Source organism: Thamnophis sirtalis, unplaced genomic scaffold (genome assembly GCF_051295495.1).
Source record: "Thamnophis sirtalis isolate CommonGarterSnake01/CBP01778 unplaced genomic scaffold, rThaSir2_p1.2 scaffold_10, whole genome shotgun sequence".
Classification (NCBI taxonomy): Eukaryota; Metazoa; Chordata; class Lepidosauria; order Squamata; family Natricidae; genus Thamnophis; species Thamnophis sirtalis.
In genome coordinates, this window is record NW_028261390.1 from 11,223,531 (window position 1) to 11,249,226 (window position 25,696).

Here is a 25,696-nt window from a genome sequence, read left to right on the forward strand (position 1 = left end):
GGTGAGAAATAAAATTAATTCTGCCTGTAGTTACCGTATTTTGGGGAGTAAAAGACGCTCCGGAGTATAAGACGCACCTTAGTTTTTGGGGAGGAAAATAAGAAGAAGAAAAATTCTGCCTCTGCCTATCAGCATCCATGATATTCAGCTGACACATGGTGACAAGGTCAGCCAATGAATAGGCACAGCAACTAAGTCAGCCAATGAGGGCTATTCAGACTCTGAAATTTGCTGTGTGAGCAACAAGGAGACAGGAAGGAGCCTGGCTTAGCAGAGAACTGAAAGTGAAACTGCTTGTGTTTTGCTTGTATTTACTGATATCTTGAAAAACCTGCTTTTGGTAATGTATTGTATATTATTATTATTTTGAATCCTGCTGAATCAGTTACTGTGCTTTCTGAATGTGATTGCTGCTGCAAACTCTGACCAGCCAGGTCAGCTTCAGCACTTATTGCAGCCTGATTCAGCACAGCTGATTGGCGGATGGATCGGACTGCCGGAATACCCCCAATCAGCTGTTCCAGGCTCCAGGGATCGCCACAGACCATCACTGCCTCCACGCCCCCCATTTTTGGCCTTTGGTGGGGGTGGGTGAAGCTGTATTCGGTGTATAAGATGCACCCAAATTTTCATCCCCTTTTGGGTGGGGGAGGAAAGGTGCCTCTTATACTCCAAGGGTTCACTTCTTAGAGAAAGTTGGTAATGAAAATGAAACAAGGGAAAATTTATATAACTCAACTGGCTGAACTATGGGACTTTTGCTGTTTTCTGAGGTTGGCTGTTTATTTGTTTGTTTGTTCGTTACAGGTGTTTCATTACCAAACTGGGTATAAAATCATCAGTGCTAGATTCCACTGACGATGTTGCCTAATTTGGTAATGAAACATCTGCAAAAAACACTAAGCTCAGAGAGCACCAAGGGCTTCATCAAATGAAATGAGAATTCTAGTATGGATTAAAAAAAATAGATATATTGGCTTGATTTCATGTGTTCATGTGTAATCGAGAATAATATAGTCAATAAACTATTTCACTGGTCACCTTATTCTTTCCTTGACTTTAATAACCTTCAATATATACACATATTAGCAGTGTGTGTGATTATATGTGTACATGAGTATGTATATGCATACATACACACTCAATATTGTACAAATGGGTCATTTGGGTGGCCTTGCACTGTCAGTATATTGTTCCTAAAATAGCATTCTCTTCAGAAAACTCTTATCAACGAGCAAAGTTGTATTTTCATAATTAAGGATAGTCAAACACATGAAGAACAGCTGCAGGATTTGGATCTGGCTAATCTAAAGAAAAGAAGAATTAGGGGTGACATGATAGCAGTATTTCTGTATTTGAGAGACTGCCACAAAGAAGAGGGGGTCGAATTATTCTGCAAAGCACCGGAGGGCAGGACAAGAAATAATGGTTGGAAATTAACCAAAGAGAGAAGCAACCTGGAATTTAAGGAGACGCTTCCTAATAGTAAGGACAATTAACCAGTGGAATAGTTTGCCTTCAGAAATCGTGGGCGCACTATCACTGGAGGTTTTCAAGAAGAGACAAGACAGTCTCTTACCTGAAATAGTATAGGTTCTCCTGCTTGAGCAGGGGACTGGACTAGAAGACCTCCAAGGTCCCTTCCATCTCTGTTTATTCTAATTCTATTCTATTCTTTTCTATTATCCTACCCTACCCTACCCTCCTCCACTCTAACTTCTATTCTATTCTATTACTCTACTCTACCCTACCCTACTCTACTCTACTCTATTTCTATTCTATTCCTCTACTCTATCCTACCCTACCCTACTCTACTCCACTCTACTTCTATTCTATTCTATTCCTCTACTCTATCCTATCCTACCCTACTCTACTCTATTTCTATTCTATTCTATTCCTCTACTCTATCCTATCCTACCCTACCCTACTCTACTCTACTCTATTTCTATTCTATTCCTCTACTCTATCCTATCCTACCCTACCCTACTCTACTCCACTCTACTTCTATTCTATTCTACTCTATTCTATTCCTCTACTCTACCCTACCCTACCCTACTCCACTCTACTTCTATTCTATTCCTCTACTCTATCCTACCCTACCCTACTCTACTCCACTCTACTTCTATTCTATTCCTCTACTCTGCTTCTGTTCTAGACTAGATTAGACTAGACTATTCTAGAAGAATAGTTGTCATAGAAGCTCAGTACCAGACATTATTGAGACAATGTTATGATGAACCAGATATCAGCATTCAAATTTCACTTTATCTGTATTTTAATCTTACACTGTTACTTTTTCTGTGCCCGCATGCTACAACTTTGTTGTTGTTGTTACTGTTGTTATGGTGGTTGATTCCAAGTTACCCCAGTACTAATTTGAACCCAATTCCCCTCTGGTAGTTTAAAACTAAACTATTGGGCCACGGCCTGTTTGCAGCCGTGCCGCATGAACAGTGGGCCAGCACATCCACACAATGCACAAGTTGAGTGGCCCATGTGCATGGGCCACCAAGCTGCAAAAGTGGGGACTGGTGGTCTAATAGAATTAGATCTAAGTGAGAAAAGGCATTGAACAGGCTTTTTGATCAAGTTCATTACCGTGTTCCCCTAAAGTAAGTAAGGCATGGTCTTATTTTCTTTTGACCCCCGAAATAAGTGCTTGGCCTTATTTTCGGGGAAGTCTTATTATTTTTGAGGTGCAGGAGGAGGCGAGCGTGGTCACCTCATGGCTGCTGCTGTGTTGCAATATTTTCATGGGAGGGCTTATTTTAGCGCATGCGCTCAAAAGCCCGATTGGGCTTATTATCCGGGGAGGTCTTATTTTCGGGAAAACAGGGTAGCTCGGCAAGGGTAGCAAGACTGATCAGGATTTTTTTGCTTCTTCTAATAATTATCCTTGTTGAGTGGTGATGGGAGTGGTGACATCTAAAAAAAATTTCTACCGGTTCTGTGGGCGTGGCTTGGTGGTGGGGTCATGTGACTGGGTGGGCGTGGCTATGTAGTCATGTGACTGGGGGGTCAAAACTCACTTTAACAATGTCCTGCTAGAGCAGGGGGTTGGACTAGATGACCTTCAGGTCACTTCCAGTACTGGATTGCTGTGCTCTTTCAAGGTATCCTTTGAAGCTGCGTCTAGTGCCAGGTTTGTGGTCCTTCCTCCCTCTCCTTTTTCCCTCCCCCCCTCCCTCTATTTCTTTCTTTCTTTTTTTCTTTCACTGCACCCCCGTTTTTGGCCTAGCAGGCCTCAAGGAAGCCTCCTGGGAACAAAAACGGACCCCAAATGCTAAAAAAAAGTTTTTAAAAAAGTTCCTACCATTGCACAGCACAGCTGATTGTTGGAACTTCTTTTTACTTTGTTAAACATTTTTTTTTACTACTGGTTCAGGTGAATTTCTTATGCTCTTTATGTGCTAGCTGTACATGGAAATAGAAACTGTGCATGGCCATAGAAATAGAAATGTTATTTCTGCTTTCAAAATGCTTCTAATTCAAGATTACTCCATGAAGATGTTTGGTATTAGATTCGGAAATTCTTGCAACATTAAAAGGTAAAAAAAAACACCCTTTTGAGTTGCGCTCCATTCTAGGTGACAGCATGAACATTTCCATGTAGGTTTACTGTAATATGATAGAAATGATTTGCCATTAACTTATTTCAGGATGCTTGCATTCAAATATCCTACAATCTACAATATATAACCCATAACTTCCTGAAAGTACCTGATAGAAGCAATTAACCAGATCTGATTCTGCTTAGATTTTTTTTTTCAAAATCCGCTACAGTCAGCTAGTTGCTGCCCCCTAGCTGTTAATTGTATTAACTGGTATTAAGCGGGGGATTTGCAAATGTTCAAACAGGTGCTTTGCTTTGATCTGAGCGAAAGGATGTAGCTTGTCTTGTAAATGCTGGCGCAAATAACGTGCTTTACATCACTTCATGCCAATGAGAAGGGCTTTTATGCCTGCAGGGGAAGCCATTCTTTTGAACTGAAGTGATAAATGAAGCAAATCAGCAGCATCTTGGCGTTTCGCGAAGGGAGGGCTTTTACTTCTGTGAAGAGAAGGGCTTCTGCTAGCCTGATCAAGTGTGATTCGTGGAGGTCTCTTGCTACGTCCCAGGAATTCATTTCTATAGGATGCACAAGGCTAATTTGCACAAGGCAAGAGATGCAGCGGTGAAATTCAATTTTTTTAATACCGGTTCTGTGGGTGTGACTTAGTGGGCGTGGCAGGGGAAGGATACTGCAAAATCTCCATTCCCTCCCCATTCCTGGGGGAAGGATATTGCAAAATCCCCATTCCCCTCCCCACTCCAGGGGAAGGATACTGTAAAATCCCCATTCCCCTCCCCACTCCAGGGGAAGGATACTGTAAAATCCCCATTCCCTCCCCACTCCAGGGGAAGGATACTGTAAAATCCACATTCCCTACCCAATCCAGGGGAAGGATACTTCAAAATCTCCATTCCCTCCCAACTCCAGGGGAAGGATACTGCAAAATCTCCATTCCCTCCCCATTCCTGGGGGAAGGATATTGCAAAATCCCCATTCCCCTCCCCACTCCAGGGGAAGGATACTGTAAAATCTCCATTCTCTCCCCACTCCAGGGGAAGGATATTTCAAAATCTCCATTCCCTCCCAACTCAGGGGAAGGATACTGTAAAATCTCCATTCCCTCCCCACTCCAGGGGACGGATACTTCAAAATCTCCATTCCCTCCCCACTCTGGGGCAAGTCAGAGGTGGTATTTACTGGTTCTCCGAACTACTCAAAATTTCAAAACCTGCTGGATTTCACCCCTGAAGAGACGGATCTCAAAAGTAGCTTAGGTACGACACAGACTAAGCAACTGAAATTTAATTAACTTAATTAACTCACCCCCGACTCAAGTTTCTTGACAGAATGCTCCGTATGATTTATTTTATTTTATTTATTGGTCACCTATTTCCCAGATATGAAAGACTCGGAGGATTTTTGTTTTCCAAGCAATCATCGTAAATGGATTGCTATTTCTGCTGATTGATTGAAGGGTGGCCTCATTCTGGTTTCAGGTTCTATCACGGTGCTCAGTCCTTCTGCTTGGTCAGCAGACCCAATTTTGGGGGTGGGGGTAGACTTTTGATTGCTGCTGCTTAATGCTAAGTCATTCTATAACAAGGCTATATAATGTGGCCAATAGGTTTCAGGCATGAGATTGATGAGAAACTAGGGCAAGGGCAGGGGTGTCTTACAGCTTTAAAGGGGGCTTGTCCAAAGATTACCCAGTGTAAGGCCTTAACTTTGGTTCTAGGGATGGTTGGTGTTGTATTAGGTTCCCTTACTCCCATTATGGCGAACCTGTGGCACATGTGCAAGAGATGGCACACAGAGCCCTCTTTGCTGGCAAGTGGGCCATCGCCCCATGACGAAACAGAAGCTCACGAAATTAATTAATTAATGATGGATGGATAGATAGATAGATAGATAGATAGATAGATAGATAGATAGATAGATAGATATTAGATTAGATTAGATTAGATTCGGGTAGGTAGGTAGGTAGGTAGGTAGGTAGGTAGGTAGGTAGGTAGATAGATGATAGATAGATAGATAGATAGATAGATAGATAGATAGATAGATAGATAGATAGATAGATAGATAGATGATAGAGATAGATAGATAGATAGATAGATAGATAGATAGATAGATAGATAGATAGATAGATGATAGATAGATGATAGATATAGATAGATAGATAGATAGATAGATAGATGATAGATAGATAGATAGATAGATAGATAGATAGATAGATAGATAGATGATAGATGATAGATGATAGATGATAGATGATAGATGATAAATGATAGATAGATAGATAGATAGATGATAGATGATATAGATAGATAGATAGATAGATAGATAGATAGATAGATAGATAGATAGATAGATAGATAGATAGATAGATAGATAGACAGACAGACAGACAAATAGATAGATAGATAGATGATAGAGATAGATAGATAGATAGATAGATAGATAGATAGATAGATAGATAGATAGATGATAGATAGATGATAGATGATAGATGATAGATGATAGATGATAGATGATAAATGATAGATAGATAGATAGATAGATGATAGATGATATATATAGATAGATAGATAGATAGATAGATAGATAGATAGATAGATAGATAGATAGATAGATGATAGAGATAGATAGATAGATAGATAGATAGATAGATAGATAGATGATAGATAGATGATAGATATAGATAGATAGATAGATAGATAGATAGATAGATAGATAGATAGATAGATAGATAGATGATAGATAGATAGATAGATAGATAGGTGATAGATGATAGATAGATAGATAGATGATAGAAATAATAGATGATAGAGAGAGAGAGAGAGTGAGTGAGTGAGTGAGAGAGAGAGAGAGAGAGAGAGAGAGAGAGAGAGAGAGAGAGAGAGAGAGAGAGAGAGAGAGAGATGATAGATGATAGAATTGTCCTAAAAATGCAAGTTCCAGGTGTAATTATAAAAGAAACAGACATAATGATCTCCGGAACTTTAAAGTACTATATATTGCTATATATACTGCCTTATCAGATGCTAGTCTGCCACATATTCCCCGACTGCTTATTCCCTTACTGTTGATGGTCGATTTGAAAAGACAGACGCTACCCACCACTTTGATATCTTCATTGCCAATTCTAAGGCTACTTTTGCTACATGCTAACATTAGATTGGTTTTGGCTCAGTGGCTAAGACGCTGAGCTTGTCGATCAGAAAGGTCGGCAGTTCGATGGTTCGAGTCCCTAGTGGCGCGGAACGGAGTGAGCTCCCATTACTTGTCCCAGCTTCTGCCAACCTTTGCTTGGCAAAGTCCTAATACTTTGTAGAACAAGATGACAGTCTGGATTATATTAGATGGTAACAGTGTATATAAAGGGACGTGGTGACTCAGTGGCTAAGTTGCTGAGCTTGTCAATCAGAAGGTCAGCAGTTCGGCGGTTCGAATCCCTAGCGCCACGTAATGGAGTGAACTCCCATTGTCACAGCTTCTGCCAACTAGCATTTTGAAAGCATGTAAAATTCAAGTAGAAAAATAGGGACCACCATTGGTGGGAAGGTAACAGTACTCCGTACGCCTTTGGCGTTGAGTCATGCCAGCCACATGACTATGGAGAGGTCTTCGGACAGCGCTGGCTCTTTGGCTTTGAAACTGAGATGAGCACCGCCCCCTAGAGTCAGGAACGGCTAGCACATATGTGAGAGGGGAATCTTTACCTACCCTATTTTTGGGAGTATAAGACGTACCTTTTTCCTCCCAAAAAGAGGGTGAAAATCTGGGTGCGTCTTATACACTGAATACACCATTTTTGACCTTCCGAAACCCCACTCCACAAATCCTGTTTTTCACAAAAATGGATGTGCAGAGGGTTTGGGAGGCCTGCCAAGTGCTCCTGAAGGCTGGGGAGGGCAAAAATGAATGAAAAATGGGCTCGTTTTTTTGCAAAAATGTGTTTTTGTGCTGCCAAGCCCCTAGGAGCACTCTGCAGGCCTTCCAAACTCTCTGCATGCCCCCCCCCCGCCTTTTTGCAAGAATCAGCCTCGTTTTTGCAAAAAATCATCACCATTTTTTGCTCGTTTTTGCCAGCCTCAGCCCCAGGAGCACTCTACAGGCATGCCAAACCATCTGCATGCCCCGTTTATGAAAACCGTGGTCATTTTCTTCCATTCCTGTTTTCCTTAATACGTTGGCTAAATAAATAAGCAGAGTCCTTTTGTTAGCAATATATAATGTGAGTTTGTGGAAGACCTTGAGTCTTCGGTATTAAAGGTAATCGATGGGAAAAACCAGCGTCTTACACTATATCCAGGACCATGTAGCTGCAGATAAACTAGTCTTCTCTTTTGCTCTATGGATGTGTCATTTTTCGTGGAGATTGTGCATTGTTTTGTATGTGTGAGGTTGCAGAATCAGTGTCTGATTCCGAGGAAAGATATTCTAAAGAGAAGGTGGAGGCCAAGATACTTCTTAGCCAAAGGCCCTGGAAGGCTGCCACCAGTCAGAGCAGGCAATGCTGGGCTTGATGGCAAAATAATCTGCCTAGACAAAAGGCAGTTTCCGATCTTGTTTTAAACGCTCTTTTGTTTTCCTCATCGTCCCGCTTTTAAACTTCCATATATTTAAGCCTAGCCCGCAACATTAAGCGGAACTAAGTCGTCATCTACAGTTGCCTTTTGGTTGCTGGCGAGCTCTGCCTTCCTGTCGTTTTAAAAAATTCTACCTAGGGATAAAAAAAAAAAAAATGCAGCAACCTTGAACTGGATCACTAGACATGACTAGCTGGAGAGCAGTGATGGGTTTCAAATTATGATTTTAAAAAATCTGGCTTGAAAAGAAAGGGAGCAAGAGAAGGAGGAGGAGGAGGAGGAGGAGGAGGAGGAGAAGAAGAGGAGGAGGAGGAGGAGTGGAGGAGGAGGAGGAAGAAGAGGAAGAGAAAGAAGAGGAAGAGAAAGAAGAAGGAGGAGGAAGAGGGGAGGAGGAGGAGGGGAGGAGGAGGAAGAAGAGGAAGAGAAGAAGAAGAAGGAAGAAGAAGAAGAAGAAGAAGAAGAAGAAAGAAGAAGAAGAAGAAGAAGAAGAAGAAGAAAAGAAAGAAAGAAAGAAAGAAAGAAAGAAAGAAAGAAAGAAAGAAAGAAAGAAAGAAGAAGCCTGGAAGAAAAATTCTGCATGTGCATTTCAAGATTTGCATCCATCATCCCATCTCGCTGGAACGAAAAACATGTTTTCTGAACAGTTGGGGGAAGAAAATGCATCGGTGCCCTTTGGTAAAACCCTAATATTTGGGGTTGGCCTTCTGGCAGCCCTAGTGTGAAGGCAATCGCTCACAGGGCAGGAGCTCTGCAAATTATTAACCGGTTTATTAAACTGTGATGTTAACTTGTACCAGCGCGGGGGGGCGGGGGGGGTAGGAGGGGAAGAAACCCTCTGCAAAATAATTGTTTGTGGAGGGTTGTGAGGACAAAGGAGATACCAAAAACAGCCTTTAACAGCATTGGCAAGAATTCCAGTTCGCTCCCTCCTGAATCTTTCTCGGTGAATTAAATTCTTTCCTAATTAGATTTAGAAGGTGACATTTTTTTGCTCCTGCTCTTGATAGGAGGGAAAACAAGCTTTGATTACACAGCATGAAAGTCCACGTAGGGTGGAACTGAAGGGGACCCCCGGAGCAGGAAAGATTAATGGGACAGGCGAGGGGGGGGGGGGCGGTAGAGTGTGCCGCCTCTGCCAGAAGCAAAGGGGCTCTTAAAACTGACACACACACACACACACACACACACACACACACACACACACACGTGACATTTCTTTGAAGTCAAGTCAAAGTCAACATTTTTTTAGAAAATCAACATTGCCGAGCCTCCTCGGCTCCGCTTATGCCTGCTTGATATTGTTTAGCTCGCACCTGCCACAGCGCTTACAGCAGGCGGGAGCAGAAAGCAAAAACAGCGGTCGAAAACAGCCGCAGCAGCCTTTCAAAGCCTTCCGTTGAGACTAGTTGGACTGGGGGGGGGGAACGCTTGGCAGTGACATCCCCTGGAAGAGGCGTGCAGGCTTCAGCCAATCCACCGAGGAACTTGAAGGTGGTGTGCGGATTTTTCCGAGCCTGGTGCCTTTTGCCACAAGAGCCGAGGAGAAAGAGAGAGGAAGGCAAGAAATCATCCAGACTAACTGAAGGGAGAGCATTTTCTTGCATAATAATTAAGGGGTGTGTGTGTGTGTGAGAGAGAGAGAGAGAAGCAGCTCTTTGAAGCGCATCTCTAATGGACAAGGGGAGCCTTTGGGGAGATGCTGTCGTGATATTCGTCCCCTCTTTACAAGGATTTTTTAAAAAAGGAACCATCCCAGGAGCCTTCAACGCAATTCTTTGCGGGGGGGGTGGGGTGTCCTTTTTGGCTATTGTTCCTCATCTTCCATTTACGCACTGCTGTTTGCTGACCTTTCGCACCGAAGTCTCTGCTGCCACCCCCCACCCCCTTTCCCAGTTGCTCCACCCTGTACAGTTCCAGCGGGGAAGAGGCACGGTTTGGGGGAAACGTGCCACGAAGCCACCCCTGCGTGGTACCTTCCACGAACAACGAGGGCTGAGATTTTTTTTCACCAAGGCGGTAGGGCATTGCGACCCTTCCACGGGAAATAAAATCAGGAGCGAAGAAGAGTGAAACGAAGCCTTCCGAAGACCACTAGCAAAGAAGGGAAGTGACAAACTCCCCTTCCCCCTTTTTTCCCCCCTCTTGAAAGTGTGCCATCGCCACGTTCAGCCAAGGCGGAGAACATCCACCCCGTCTGAGATACTCAAGAGTGGAGAGGAGAAGACAAAAACAGTAGTAGATAAGAATGACTGATGGCACCATGACATCCCAGAGTAGCCAGTTGACATCTGCTTTGGGCTAGCAACTCTTTCTGAGGCCCGCATGATGCCTGAAGACAGGAATACGGGGGTCCGTGCCTCCTCGGGTACCCTGGCATCTTCTCCTTTTGTTCCCAAAACTACTTACAGGAGGATTAAGCGATGTTTTAGCTTCCGAAAAGGTAGGTAGACTTTTCCTTCTTTTCCTTTCCAGAAAGGGCTCCGGGGTGTAAGAGAGAGCAGAAATGCCCTTTTGATAACCAATCCAGAAACAAAAGGAGGCGAAGCGATCAAAAGATTTGCCAGGTTTTAAGTTTTATTTCACCTCGCAGGTGAAGTTTTATGCCGCAAGGGTCGCCATCCTCTTTCCTCCAGACCTACCAGGGGAAACCAAAAGGGTTTAGCAGGGTTTAAAAATCCCAGCGCAGGGGAGCTGTAAAAATCGCTCGGGCATCAAGGGCACCTGCTTCCATCCAAGCAGGGAAGAAATGGCCAGCGGTAGAGCTTAAAAAGCAGAGAGCCATTTGTGTCTGAAAAGGATTTGTGAGCTGCGGGAGGTTTGCAGTTCCAGTCCGGTCCCTTCTGTTCACATTTGGCTCTTGTGAGTTTGCTTGCATGCTTTCTAAACCTCGTTTCTTTCTTTACCTTTCCTTGGTGCAAAAACAAAAAACCCACAACCTTTTTCATTCTGATCGTTCCACCCCCCTTTGCTTAATTATTACACTTCTAATCAATGCATCGGATTTTCCCTGGGCATGTGTGTGCATGCATGTGTGTGTAACACAGCCGCTGTTGGTGGAAGTGCAGAAACGTGTTACTGAGGGGAAGGGCAGGGATCGTGTTAGTTTTGAAAAAGATAGGAAAGAATTTTCCCCAGGATTGATCCAGTTGGCTAACCCAACGGCACTCAGAACTAGGGCATAAGACCAAGCACATACTGTCTACCAATTCCCTTAAGATCCAGTATTTTCAGACCGTTTAGTTTTAATTGCATTCCCCTTACTTACCTGTGACAGTTAATGACTCCTTTATTTCTGGAGGCAATATGTTCTTTGGCACGAAGTCTTGAAATACAGGTATTAATATAAAAAGGGGCAGTATGCTTTGGGGGTGGGTGGGTAGGAAGGGACTTAAGACACTAAATATCTTTACTGTACAGATCTGAGATAAGACTCAAGAAATAAGATCTTATCTTGAGTCACGAGAAATTCAGCCATCCCTTTATTGTTAGCCTTCTGGTTGTGTCATTCAGTTTATTTCCATTGGGAAACTTGGGAGAAATGGGAGAAATCATGGACAGAAAGACATTTTCAAAGTTTCACCCTATGTGTGTTGACCAAGTTGCCAAGGGATTGTGTCATGTGTATCTGTCATTTCTTAGATGTATTTAACACGCTGGGTAAAAACATGTATGGATTGGCTATAATGCAAGTCTTGGGATTATATACAATTGCAGTGAACTCTTTAAGAAGCCTTTTTATTGTTAAAATGTTTTTTTAAGTATAGACCTTTCTTTCTGTCACTTTCCAGAAATTTAATAAATGATCTCAACATTCCTGACATCCTTTTATATATTTCTCATTTTAAAAAAATATTCTCTAGGCAAAATTCAGTGAGACTTCAAGGGAGATATGAAATAGGTGGGTAGTCTTTGACAAACCATTTGCTTCTGGGGGGATTTAAACTTTAGTTTTTCCTACAAATAAACCCCCAAATTCATCTCCAATGACATCTTGAAGCACGCTATAGAACTAGAAGATTCCATTGAGGGTAGATTTCTTCAATTGAATTCATTTCAAGCATGTGGATAATATTGCTGGAGATACACAGACCACTCCCTCAACTGATTCTAACCCAGATAGTGAAAATTGGAGCAACAGGGCCATCTCAGCTCAGCTGTGATAAATTTTAGGTTAAAACTGAACATCAGAGCTCCTACTGAACAAAAAAAAATATGGCATTTCATCTGCCACATCTGATTCAGTCAGAATTAAATATCTCATTTCTCAGCAAGCTTTGAAGCAAAGAGCAAGCAGAGAATTTTGAGGATCAAAGCAATGAGCAAGACCAAGAAATGACCATTCAGCCTTCCTGAATTCATATCCAGAACAGATACAATATCAAGAATCCTCTCTTGTGTACTCTTGTTAAGACATAAGAGGAGGTGTGATGGTATTCAGTATTCTAGACTTTTTATGAAAGAACAGATCAGGAGCTTTTAACACCAGATAGAACAAGAAGATAGATAGATGATAGATGGATGGATGGATGGATGGATGGATGGATGGATGATAGAGGTAGGTAGGTAGGTAGGTAGGTAGGTAGGTAGGTAGGTAGATAGATAGATAGATAGATAGATAGATAGATAGATAGATAGATAGATAGATAGATAGATAGATAGATAGATAGATAGATAGATAGATAGATAGATAGATCTAGATCTAGATCTAGATCTATATCACTATCTAGAGCAGTGATCAAAAAAAGCATCAGACCATTAGTTGTAGTTTACAAAGAATCTTGCTGGTGAACTGTAACATGGCCATCAAACTAAATATCTTTTTAAAAAACCCTATTGTCTCATAAAATGGCCAAATCTTGAGACTTTTCTTGGTTTCCCTGAAGTTTCGTTGTGCTTAAATGTCCCAGAATTTGATGATCTCCCAAGATCCTTAACATTTAAGTTTTTTTTTTTTAAATATCTTTTTATTCACAAATATCAGTTCAGGAGATACTCATGTTCTACTATTTGTCTACATGAGGATCAGAAAACGTTTTTAATGGCATCCACAAAATAAATAAGTAAATGATTGGAAACTATAAATATTAGTCCAATAGCATAGAATAAATAGAGACCAGGTTACGTTTTCTGACACCATGGGACTTAAACTTGGGGAAAGTTTGTTTAATTTATTTTCTAGTGAATATGATTGTCTGCTGGGCGAGAGAATCCAATATTTTGGAATGTGATTTTGTTTTTTTGTTTTTATACCATCCCTTTACCCAAAGAAAAAGCTTTCAGTTACTGCATATCCACCCAAATCAAAAAATAAAGTATTAAAAGCATAAAAAAATCTACCATTTAAGTCTTAAACTGAAAGCTAAACGGAAGAATTATTTAAAAAATAGTTCAGCCTGAATGAGGTTTTGTTCTTGAAGGTTGAGTAGTACATATGCGTGTTGAAATACTCACTGTTCAAAATTTAATAGCATCTGCAAGGCAACCATGTTTTAGGGAAAAAAAATATTCATTAAATACAGTGTGTGGAAATATTTACAAAAGTATAACATTAGCGATATTTCCTCCCCCCCAAAAAAACACCATTAGAAAGAGTACAAAATTGCAAATGGTAAAATGCAGCAATGAGGTTTTTTTTTCCCTTACAAATTTACAGACGAATAGCTGAAACAAACGAAACATCAGTAAAATTAGAATCCAAGGGAAACAGGAATATACACATTCAACTGTCCTCTGTTAAACGCATTACCTGAGAAGGAATATTTGGCTCCTTCTGCTTTTAGAAAAATAGCCAAGACACACCTCTTTTGCCTGGTGTTTAGAAGCAGAGACTTATTTATTTTTAACTGTGAACTGGGGGCTGCCGGGGTATTTATTTATCCCTTCCTTGAATGAACGTTGCGCAATTTTGATTCCCCCCTTCCAGAGGGAGCTCCTTTATGGAGTATGTGAAAGAGACTGTATGGTTTTAAGGCAGTACGGTTAGAAGTCATTCTTCAGAAAACGGGGGATTGTATAAGATATAGCACAACAAGGCTCTTACAGAACACACACCCTGAGTGTGGTGTCTTACCCCCACAGTATTTGTTTCCAGAGGGTAAGTAATCTGTGTACCAAGTGTGGTTGAAATTGCTCAAGGCGTTCCAGAGTTATGCTGGAACACACACACACACACACACACACACACACACACACACACACACACACACAGCCATATAGATAGATAGATAGATAGATAGATAGATAGATAGATAGATAGATAGATAGATAGATAGATAGATAGATAGACCAACCTATTTTTATATGTTACTTATGTCTGTTTAATGGGATTGCACATTCTATCCCTGTCTACCCATCTCACTTCATGTTGCCTTCAGCCACAATGGAGGCTATAGGCAGACCTAATGAAGGCCTTGGATTTATTTAAATACAATTGTACTTTAAGAAATCTTGTCTTGTTTGGATTTTTGCTCACATACATGTAGCCCTCGACTTACAAGCCTCATTTAGTGACCAAAGTTACAACAGCACTAAGGAAAGCGACATGGCCATTTTTCACACTTAACGGCCATTGTGGCATCCTCACAGTCATGCGATCAAAATTCGGGCGCTTGACAACTGACTCATATTTATGACGGCTGCAGTGTCCCGGGGTCATATGCTCCCCTTTTGCGACCTTCTGACCAGCAAAGACAATGGGGAAGCCAGATTCACTTAACGACGGTGTTCCCAACTGATTAACAACTGCAGATATTCACTTCGCAACTATGGCAAGGAAGGTCATAATGTGGAGCAAAACAAATGTTCACAAATGTTTCACTGAGCAACAGAAATCTCAGGCTCAGTTGTGTCCGTAAGCCGAGGAGTACCAGTGCTTGAACCCAGATCAATGAAAGCGCAATTTTCCTTCAAACTTTCAAGGTGAAAAGAATGGACATCTAGGACAGTGATTGCGAACCTTTTAGAGCCCGATTGGCCAAATTGCGCGCACGCACATGCCCAAACTGAAAGGTGTGCAAATGTGCACATGCATGCACTGACATGTGTGCATGCGCAGGCATGCATGAATATGTGCATACGCAGGGCATCCCAATACCGGCAGCATGGCAAGAGGTAAGATCTTTTTCTTTCGTGAGCTCCTGTTTCGTCATTTGCAGAGAAACAGAAGCTCACAAAAGAAACACCACAGAGATCTGACCTGGGGCGGCGGCGCATGTGCCAGCAGAGAGAGCTCTGTGTGCCACCTCTGGCATGCGTGCCATAGGTTCGCCATCACCGATCTAGGAGAATATGGGATTGGCAAGTAGTGAAGATATATGGGATGAGTTCAGCCTGCACAAGCCCTTGTTTCACTCAGTTTGAAGCTCTCGTAACTTTAGATGATAAACCGAAGAAGGACTATCGAGAGAGTAGGGGGCAATTGTAGGTCTGAAGCAGTGGTGGGATTCAAATAATTTAACAACCAGTTCTCTGCCCTAATGACCAGCAGGGTAGGTGGGGCTTGGTGGTCATGTGACTGGGTGGGCGTGGCCAACTCAAGGTCACTCAGGTCGGTGGGCGCTTCACCTTAGCTGTTACAATGTAATAAGGGTTCACCAGAGAGGCAGTTTCTGTAAGCAGGGCAATAAAGATGAGGCTAGAAACAACACCAGAATGTTTCCTTCCTGCCTTCCTTACAGGATTAGCCCAGTAAAGTGGGAAAAAACAAAAGGAGATTTCTTCCAACAACCGGTTCTCCCAACTGCTTAGAAAGTTAACAACCGGTTCTCCTGAACAGGTGCGAACTGGTTGAATCCCACCGCTGGTTTGAAGGAAATATATAATCGGTTGGGATTCAGCTGGTTCCGACCGGTTCAGGTAAATCAGTAGCTCCGACAATCAGCTGATAATCAGGGGTGCCTGTCCACCCCTGCGCTATACTGACCTATATTTCCTTTGTTTGAAGCCTATCTGATAGGCGCAGCAGAACGGATTGCTGCGCCTCAGCTGTTTTACTCACTGGGTCTGCAGTAGAAAGTAAGTTTCTCCATAGTTGGTGGAGATAGCATCCAGGAATGGGTTAACTCCGTCCAGTATCCAATCGGACTGAGTCTACAATCTGTGATGTCATACCTGCTCTGGTAGCTCCTCCCAGCTTTTAGACTCAGTCTATCCATGGACTGGACGTGAATTTTTTTCTCTCCTCCGATAATTTAGTGATTAGAATCTTTTGTAATTGGCTTTCCCCCTCAAATTTATTCCTAAATTAACTATCTGCTCCCCTCACATCTGGGTAGAGCAAGAGGTCCTTCTTTCTAGCAGGCAGGACTTTCAAGCACACTATGCGCGCATCAACGGACCGGTTGTTCCACTGGTTGAATCCCACCAGTGTATATAATGCCTCTTTATGCCTGACATAAGTATTTCGGGGGGGGGCGTTCTTGGTGCTCTCTGAGCTTGCTTGTTTCCTTGCAGACATTTCATTACTCAGACTAGCCCTAGCACTGATGACGTTACCTAGCTTGGTAATGAAACGTCGGCCGGAAAACCACCAAGCTCCGGGAGCGTCAAGGACTCCTCATACCAACCCTGAAGCTACAAATATTCCCCTTTATTGATAAGGGCTTCTGAAATGGCAACATCTTCCAAAAAAAAAAAAGGCTGTTTTTCTTTTTTGTCCAGGCGTTCTTAATAATTGAACAGCTTCATAGTGAGACGGGCCGTCCCCTATGAAGACAGGTCATAAGCTGCTCAGAGCTTTGAAGATTAAAATCAATGTCTCAAATTGATCACAGAAAACAATTAGCCAGCAGCTGAACATTTGCACAAGCAGCTTTTTCAGCACTGATGTCACGTGGTGCCAATTCTGCGCACTAAGTAGTATCCTAGCTGCGGACTTCTACCAGTTACCATCTGGGAAACTCCTGTTCAACAGCAGGTCTCCCAAATAAGACCGACCGTCGTACAAAGTGTTTACACAAAGCTGAAAACTAATCTAGACGTTTTGCTGGCGGACAGGTCCCGAGCTGACAGATCTGTGTTTTCTTACATTTCTTTAATGGGTTTCCTCAATCCTCTGAAAAGAGCACGCCAACGGTCTGTAGAAAGCCAATACTGCAGTTCGAATGCTTGATAACCGTGCGGCTCGTATGTCCATGAAATCCAACATGTTAGTGAGCCAACGGTGAACTTAAGCTTGTCTGATTGCATAATTAGATGCCTATCTTCATCTATTCAAAATCAGCTCCTTGCGTTCAGATTCCCCCCCAAAGTGTTCTCTATTTGAAACTTTTTCGTGCCTTTTATAGCCGATTCCCAAAGCAAGATGGAAATATACTTAAGCTTGCTCAATATGGAGAAATTGAAAACTAGGAAAGATTCCGTTTGACAGATGTCTTCATACCAGAAAGCATAAATTCAAAGGTTCCCCGACAAATGCGCACTCGACGAAACCGCAGCGACAAAACCGCGAGTTCTAAATCGCACCGACGAATGAGTGCAGAAGCACGCCGGCAACAGCGCGCCGACAAAAGCGCACTCTAAACCTAACCCTAAACCTAACCCTGAATCTAACCCTGAACCTAACCCTAAAACTAACCCTGAATCTAACCCTGAACCTAACCCTAAAACTAACCCTGAACCTTACCCTAAAATGAACCCTAAAACTAACCCTAAAACTAACCCTGAACTTAACCCTTACCTTAACTTAAATTGCTCTTCTGTCGGCGCGCTGTTGTGGGCGTGTTGATGACGTCGCGGTTTTGTCGGCGCACTTTTGGTGTGCGCACATTTGTCAGGTCACGAAATTCAAATACTTTGGGATACAATTTCCCCCATGTTCTCAACTCTGTCTTTCTCTCTTGTGTGCCTACCTCTTTCTCATGTTCTCTTCTTCCTCTTTCTCAGTTCACCTTAACTTTCTCCTCTTTTCCTCTTTCTTTGATGGTTGGCAGTGTTTTCTTTCCCAGGCCAGCTTTGTCCAGTTTTGCAAAGAGTGTAGACAAAATGGTGTAGGTCAGTGATGGCTAACCTTTTTTCGTCACGTGCCAAAAGCACGCGTGCCCCCTGCACTCCCCCCACGCATGCGCACTCAACACCTCGCCTGCGCCCCATTTAGAGCCTAGCAGGCCTCTCTGGGACCAAAAACAGGGCATGGGGGACACGCCGCACACTGCACCCCCTGCTCCCTCCCTCCCCCCTGCGCATGCACGTGCAACTCCCCCCCCGGCCCAAAGCATGCATGTGTGTCTCCCGCATGCGCCCCCGCCCCTGCAGATGCACAGCAGAGACCCCAAAATCAGTTGGCAGGCAGGAGGCATGCACGTACGCACAGTGGAGCTGGCTGGGGCGACGGCTCGCATGCCTGCAGAGACAGCTCATGCCATAGGTTCGCCATCACAGGTAAAGGTCATGGGTATCAAACTCAAGGCCCGCTGGCCGGATCTGACCCATTGGGGGCTTAGATCTGGCCTGCAGGATCACCCTGGAAAAAATGAAGGACTGGACTGCAGTGCCTCTGCCAGCAAAAACGGAGCCCAGGCTGTTTTCGCTGGCAGATGGCTTCAGTAGGCCATCCAGGCCAAAAACGGGGCCTGGTCAGGCCGTGCACGCCCCCCACCCCGGCTTCCCTTTCCACTGACAGATGGCTGTAGGAGGTCATTGACGTGAGAGACCAAATCTAGAACTAAAGAGAAATTCCCTAACAGTGAGAATAAGTGGAACGGCTTGCCTCCTGAAGTTGTGAGCATTGCATCATTGGAGGTTTACAGAAGAGATTGGACAGCCATTTGCCCGGAATGGTATAGGATGTCCTGGTTGATCATGGGCTAAACTAGAAGACCTCCAAGGTCCCTTCTATTTCGTTATTCTGTTTGGTTCCACCACAAAACCGCGCCCGACTAAACCGCGCCCGACTAAACCGTGCCGCTGACATCATCAACAGGGCGACAACAGCGCCGAGACAGAAGCACGCTGTAAACCTAAACCTAAAATTAACCCCTAAACTTAAACCTAACCCCCCTAAACCTAATCCTAAACCTAATCTTAAACCTAACCCTAAACCTAACCCTAAACCTAACCCTAAACCTAATCCTAACCCTTAACCTAACCCTAACCTTAACCTAACCCTAAACCTAACCCTAAACCTAACCCTAAAGCTAACCCTTACCTTAAGTTGAATCGGCTTGCTTTCAAAGTGCTATTTAAAGCGCCCTTCTTTCTCCGTGCTGGCTGTTTAAAGCGCCCTTCTTTCTCCGTGCTGGCTGTTGTCGCCCTGTTGATGATGTCAGCAACGCAGTTTAATTGGACGCAGCTTAGTCGAGTGCGGTTTTGAACGGGTCACGATTCTGTTTACGTGTTTCAAGAGAAATTGAGTTGGATCCCCTCTTTCTATCTTATACTATCTTACCTTTGGATTTCCTTGGAACCTTATCCAGTGTCATTCGCTCCCTTAAAATCCCTTGGTTTTATATCAGCATATCTCAAAGATCACTCAAATGAGAAATATAAACTGGAGTGGAGAAGATGGATTGACTATATTCAAAATAAATACGGGACTAAGAAATTCCAGATAGTTTATGACTGAAGAAGCAAGGAATGATATAATCTGTTTAGAGTTAGCCTAACAAAAGAGGAGTTAAAGCTCAAGTGAAAGATGATACTAACTTTTTTTAAAAAGTTTATTTTGGAACATCTTTGTCAAAGATTTATACCCTGTATTTGTTCTGGGAAGTGGGGGGGGGGAGGTTGGGGGGGTTGGGTTCGGGTGGGGATGGTGGGGGAGGGGAGGTAAATATTTGTAAAAGCCATTTTTTTCCAAAAATTTTCAATAAAAAAAACAACTGAGAAAAAAAATTCCCTTGATCCTTTTGTATGTGTGTGTGGGGGGTGGGGATTGTTTTCATTAACCACTAACTGAAATGTAGCCTTTCACCCAATAATGCATGCACACTATAAAGTAAGACCACACCTAGCGTACTGCATCCAGTTTTGGCCCCCACACTATAAAAAAAGAAGTTGAGACTCTAGAAAGAATGCAGAAATGAACAGCCAAGATGATTAGGAGGATGGAGACTGAAACATACAATGAACGGTTACAGGAACTGGGCATGGCTAGTCTAGTGAAGAGAAGGACCAGGGGAGACATGATAGTAGTCTTCCAATATTTGAGGGGCTGCCACAGAGAGGAGGGAAGTCAAGCTATTTTCCAAAGCACCCAAAGGCCAGACAAGGAATACTGTATGTGAACTGAACAAGGAGAGATTCAACCTGCAAATAAGAAGGAATTTTCTGACAGTGAGAGCAATCAACCCATGGAACAGAAGTTGCCTTCAGAAGTTGTCACTGGAAGCTTTCAAGAAGAAGAAGAAGAGACTGGACTGCCATCTGTTGGAAATGGTGTAGGGTTTCCTGCTTGGGCAGGGGGTTGGACTAGATGACCTACAAGGTCCCTTCCAACTCTCTTAATTTGTTAAAAGTGATATCTGGCCTCTAGGCTCCAAAAGGCTAGTTGCTCATGGCAGAGGTGGCTCTCAAAAGCAGTTTAGGAAGGACGTAGAGTAAGTGACTGAAACTACATTTTGTCAACTTGCCGGTAATTGGGTTAACTTAATTAACTTACCCCTAACTGGCAAGACTGGTCTGCTCAAGCAGTGGGTTGGACTAGAACAGTGTTTTTCAACCACTGTGCCGCGGCACACTAGTGTGCCGTGACATCGTGTAAGGTGTGCCGTGGGAAAATTACTTTATATATAGTCAATATAGGCACAGAGTTAAAAATGTTTAACATTTTCTAATGGTGGTGTGCCTCGTGATTTTTTTCATGAAAAAAGTGTGCCTTTGCACAAAAAAGGTTGAAAAACACTGGACTAGAAAACCTCCAAGGCAGTTCTGTGATTCTTTCTCCAGCAGTCCCCACCTGCAGTCACCTTGTCCATTGCTCCTGGGCCCATTGCCAGTGTACCCATTAGTGGAACAGTCCAGAATTGGCCAGCTCTCGGCTTTTATTATTCTCCACTTTTTGCAAAAGTTCCTGGAATGTTCAGAACTTGAGAAAAAAAAAGTGCTTCAATTTCCATTAATGAGTTCCAAACTCCTTCCTGTTTTTTTGTTGTTGTTTTTTTAAATTATCTGCCCAGGACATTCATAAGAAAACAGGATTGTCAGCTGTTTATCATCCTACATGATTCAACAAAGGAATCGGGCCTTTGTTGAATCATGCATTAGCCATTAATGAGAACAGCTCCCTTTGCCTATATATTAAAGGAAGGTCAAAGCACAGAATTGTCAGTACATTCATTGCACGACTGCACCAGATATATCTCTCTCTCCCATCAGAGCTGGAAGCAACCTTAAAAACTTGGCTGGTGATATAAATAAATATATATTATGTTGGGATAAAACTATCAAAAGTACTAGATTAGAAGTGTGCCGTAAATAAAAGGAACAGGTTAATTTTTGCAGATCCACCCCAAGGAATTTACTCGGGTACAATTTGCAGTCCTTTGTTAGTATATGAGGTCCTTGACGTATAACAGTTCATTTAGCAACCGTTCAAGGCAGAGGTGGGTTGCAAATCCCGGCGCTACCAGTTCGCTCGTGCTCGTTCGTGCTCGATGCTTCTGCGCGTGTGCAGAAGCATCTGGGTGGGTGGGTGGGCGGAGCAACCGGGAGCAACCCACTTCTGGTTACAGCGGCATTGAAAAAAGCGACATGACTATTTTTCATACTTCACAACCACTGCAGCATTCACATGGTCACATGATCAAAATTCAGATCTTGGCAATTGGTTCATATTTATGACGGTTGCAGTGTCCCAGGGTCACGTGATCCACTTTTGTGACCTTCTGACAAGAAAGCCAGATTTATTTAAAAACCGGATTATTGACTTATCAACTGTAGTGATTCGCTTAACAACTGGGGCAAGAAATTTCATAAAATGAGGCAAAGCTCACTCAATAATGGTCTCACTTAACAACAGAAATGTTCGGCTTAGTTGTGGTCGTAAGTCAAGAACTACCTGTATATGACTGTAAGCCCACCCAGAGTTACCCTGTGATAAGATGGGTGGCCAATGCCTTCTATAAATAAATTTTATAAACAAATCTGTAAGTGACTTTCCATTGTAATTGCGGGCTCAAATACGGTCATAAGTTGAGGACTACCTGCAGTAGATTAGCTTCAGGATATTGTCTTGTGCTAAGATTTTCTCAAAAGAGGCCTTTCAGGGAACATATTCTGGCACTTTCTCTAGGATGCTCCCATTGCAAGATAGATAGATGGATGGATGGATGGATGGATGGATGGATGGATGGATGGATGGATGGATGGATGGATGGATGGATGGATAGATAGATAGATAGATAGATAGATAGATAGATAGATAGATAGATAGATAGATATGATAGAGATGATAGAGATAGAGATAGAGATAGATGATATTGATATAGATATAGATATATAGCTATATAGCTATTGTCAAACATTTTCTACTAGCTGATAACCCGGCACTGCCCGGATATTTATTTATCCCAACCCTCCTTCCATGAACTTCGCTGCAATTTCTAATGTTGGATTTTCCCCCTTACCAGAGGGAACCCCCTTGTGGAGTACTATGAAGTCGTTACCATGGCAACTCCACAGATCTGTACAGTAGAAGCCATTTTAAGGCACAACCAGCCCTTAACAGAACACACATCTCGAGTGGTGTTAGGAGTGTCTTACCCCCATGGTATTTGTTTCCAGAGGATAAGTCATCTGTGTACGAAGTTTGGTTAGAATTGCTCGAGGCATTCCAGAGTTATGCTGGAACACACAGAGACTCACACAGGTGTCTATATATAGAGAGAGATTTTGTTTTACTTTTTCTTGTGTGACAGTTCCTAACCAGTCCTAAAATATCCTAGAATTTTGCTATATTTGAGGCACTGTGGCAGATACAAAATGGCAGTCTAATGAACGGAAGACTTTGGTTGCTGCTAGCAGTATTAATGGTGTAGAAAAATATCTCTCTCTCCAAATCTCTTTGCATGATATCTTCTCCAGAATGAGGAATGATTACGCCAAGCTAGGCAAACGGGCTCCGTAACTTTAAGAGATTTTCAGTCATCGCTACCTGTCAGGCCTGGGTTGTTTGAGATTCCATGATAAGAGTATTTCTGAAATATTAATGGAATTCACCATTTATCTCTGTTGCCTTAGTTAATGAGACCAGGCATGCATTCTTTGCACACACAAAAAAGCTCTCCTTTTCTTGGTCCTCAATTTATAATTAATCTGTTTAGATAGATGACTCTGTAATTTAAGTTATATGTTGCATTCCTTTTCATTATTTTTTTTCTTTTTTTAAAAGTGATCTACAGTCTAAAATCTTTTCGACAATAAAAAAATATTTTTTGATGTTTTCAGAGTTTAATCATTAGGTTTAGCTCAGGAATTACAAGTGAGATATTTCACCAAGTCAGTTCAGACCTTTGTGGTCATTAACCTGATGTTTCTCCAAGCTCTTGAGGCATTTTTTTTTGGATGGCCAATTTTGATCACCAGTCAAATATTACCATATTTTCAAATTTGATTAGATTTATGGTACTGTGGGTAGGATGGTGGCTTCAGAGACCAAATGCCTCTTTTGTGCCTGGAGCCACAATAGAGTTCTGGTTTTGATTTTTCTCAGATTGATAGTCTTGTGAAACGCCAGGAAAATCGAGCCGAGGTGGCGCAGTGGGTAGAGTGCAGTACTGCAGGCCACTTCAGCTGACTGTTATCTGCAGTTCAGCGGTTCAAATCTCACCGGCTCAGGGTTGACTCAGCCTTCCATCCTTCCGAGGTGGGTAAAATGAGGACCCAGATTGTGGGGGCGATATGCTGACTCTGTAAACCGCTTAGAGAGGGCTGAAAGCCCTATGAAGCGGTATATAAGTCTAACTGCTATTGCTATTGCTAGATTTAAGCCGTTCAAATAAGTATAAAGCTTTATTGCAAGTATAAGCTCTCTACAAGAATCTGACCTACTAACAGTCAAGGGAAATCAGGGGGAATAAGAAGGCAGACAAGCTGAGTTGAGCTTAGATCTCTGTTGGGTGTGCAGGAAATCATGACTTATGACGCATTTGACCCCTCCCTCGGGCTCAGCCTGGTCATCTCCTACAGTTCTTTAGTAAAAAAATATGCACTCAAGAATGCCATGAGAAAAAATGTGCAGAATATGCATACCAATGAAATTATTGTACAAGTGATTCTTTTGAACTGCAGAAAAAAAAACAATTGCTACCAACCTGCCTTTCATCGAAAATCTGTATACTAAGCCCAATGTAAAGAAGTTATCAATTTTTTTCCCAATATATTTTAGACTGTTTTTGTTAAAGATTTATACCGTGTATGGGTTCTGGGAAGTCGGGGGAGGAAAGACTGGGGGGTGGGGTGGGGGGGAGGGTAGGAGGGAGGGAGGTTTTACGAGGGGTGTCAGACTTTAATGTAATATGATTGCACATGTATACTGTTTTCTCTTATTTTTTCTTTAAAACTACGATATGTTAAGTATATTGTTATGGAAGTATAAATACTATCAACATAGATTGGAGTTTGCTCAGAAGCGGAAATACACCAATGAGAGGAAGAGTGGGAAATAGAGGGGAGATGGGAAGAGAGGGAGGGGAGAGGGTGAGGGGGGAAGATGAGGAGGATAAGGAGGAGTGGGATGTAGAGAGAAAGATGGGAAGAGAGGGATAGGAGAGAGGGGGAGGGGGGAGGATGAGAAGGATGAGGATAGGGAGGAGTGGAATGTAGGGAGAGGAGAGGGAGAGGGGAAGGGGAAGTAGAGTGGGAAGGGATGATGGAGGGGAAGATAGGAAGTAGGAGAGAGGTGGAAGAGGGAGGTGTATGGCGAGCAGAAGAGCTAATAATGGATTTTTATTTTTGGGGGATGTTGATGACAAGAGGAACTGATGTGATCATTATTTGTTACTATATGATACTGGCTATGTATAGTATACATGTGATTGTATGTTGTGAAAATGGAAATTAAAAAATATGTTTAAAAAAAGAAGAAAATCTGTATACTATATGGGTCAAAAAGAGGGCTGTGAAAATAACTACAAACCCCTCAGATCCTGGACATAAATTGTTTCAACTTCTACCCTCAAAATGACGTTATAGAGCTCTGCACACCAGAATGACTAGACACAAGGACAGTTTTTTCCTGAATACCATCACTCTGCTAAACAACTAATTCCCACAACACTGTCATATTACCTACAAAGACTGTATTAGTCCTATTCTTCTCTTCCTTTCTAGTACATATCTCTTTCCACTTAATGACTATAAGCATGTTGCTTTGCTCTTTAAAATTTATATTGTTTTATTTGTTTCCTAGTATAATTTAATTGCTTATTAGTAACCTATGACTATCACTAAGTGTTGTATTTTATGATTCTTGATGAATGTATTCTATTTCATTTTTCTTTACGTACACTGAGAGCATCTGCACCAAAGACAAATTCCTTGTGTGTCCAATCACACTTGGTCAATAACGAATTCTATTCTATTCTATTCTATTCTATTCTATTCTATTCCTATTTCGAA

General features: G+C 42.4%; 1 protein-coding gene across 5 annotated transcripts in view; it reads left to right on the forward strand.

Moving 5' to 3' along the window:
• ARHGAP24 (Rho GTPase activating protein 24) overlaps positions 1-25,696 on the forward strand; it is a 447,041-nt gene that overhangs the window by 362,739 nt on the left and 58,606 nt on the right. For 4 of the 5 annotated variants that reach the window (XM_087724059.1, XM_087724058.1, XM_087724057.1 and 1 more), the window contains one exon: position 1. This exon is cut by the window's left edge and continues 122 nt beyond it. In XM_087724059.1, coding sequence (XP_087580185.1) covers position 1 — 1 coding nt within the window. Of the gene's footprint in view, positions 2-10,332; positions 10,584-25,696 lie in introns of those variants that run through there. The other variant, XM_087724060.1, reaches the window with a different exon arrangement.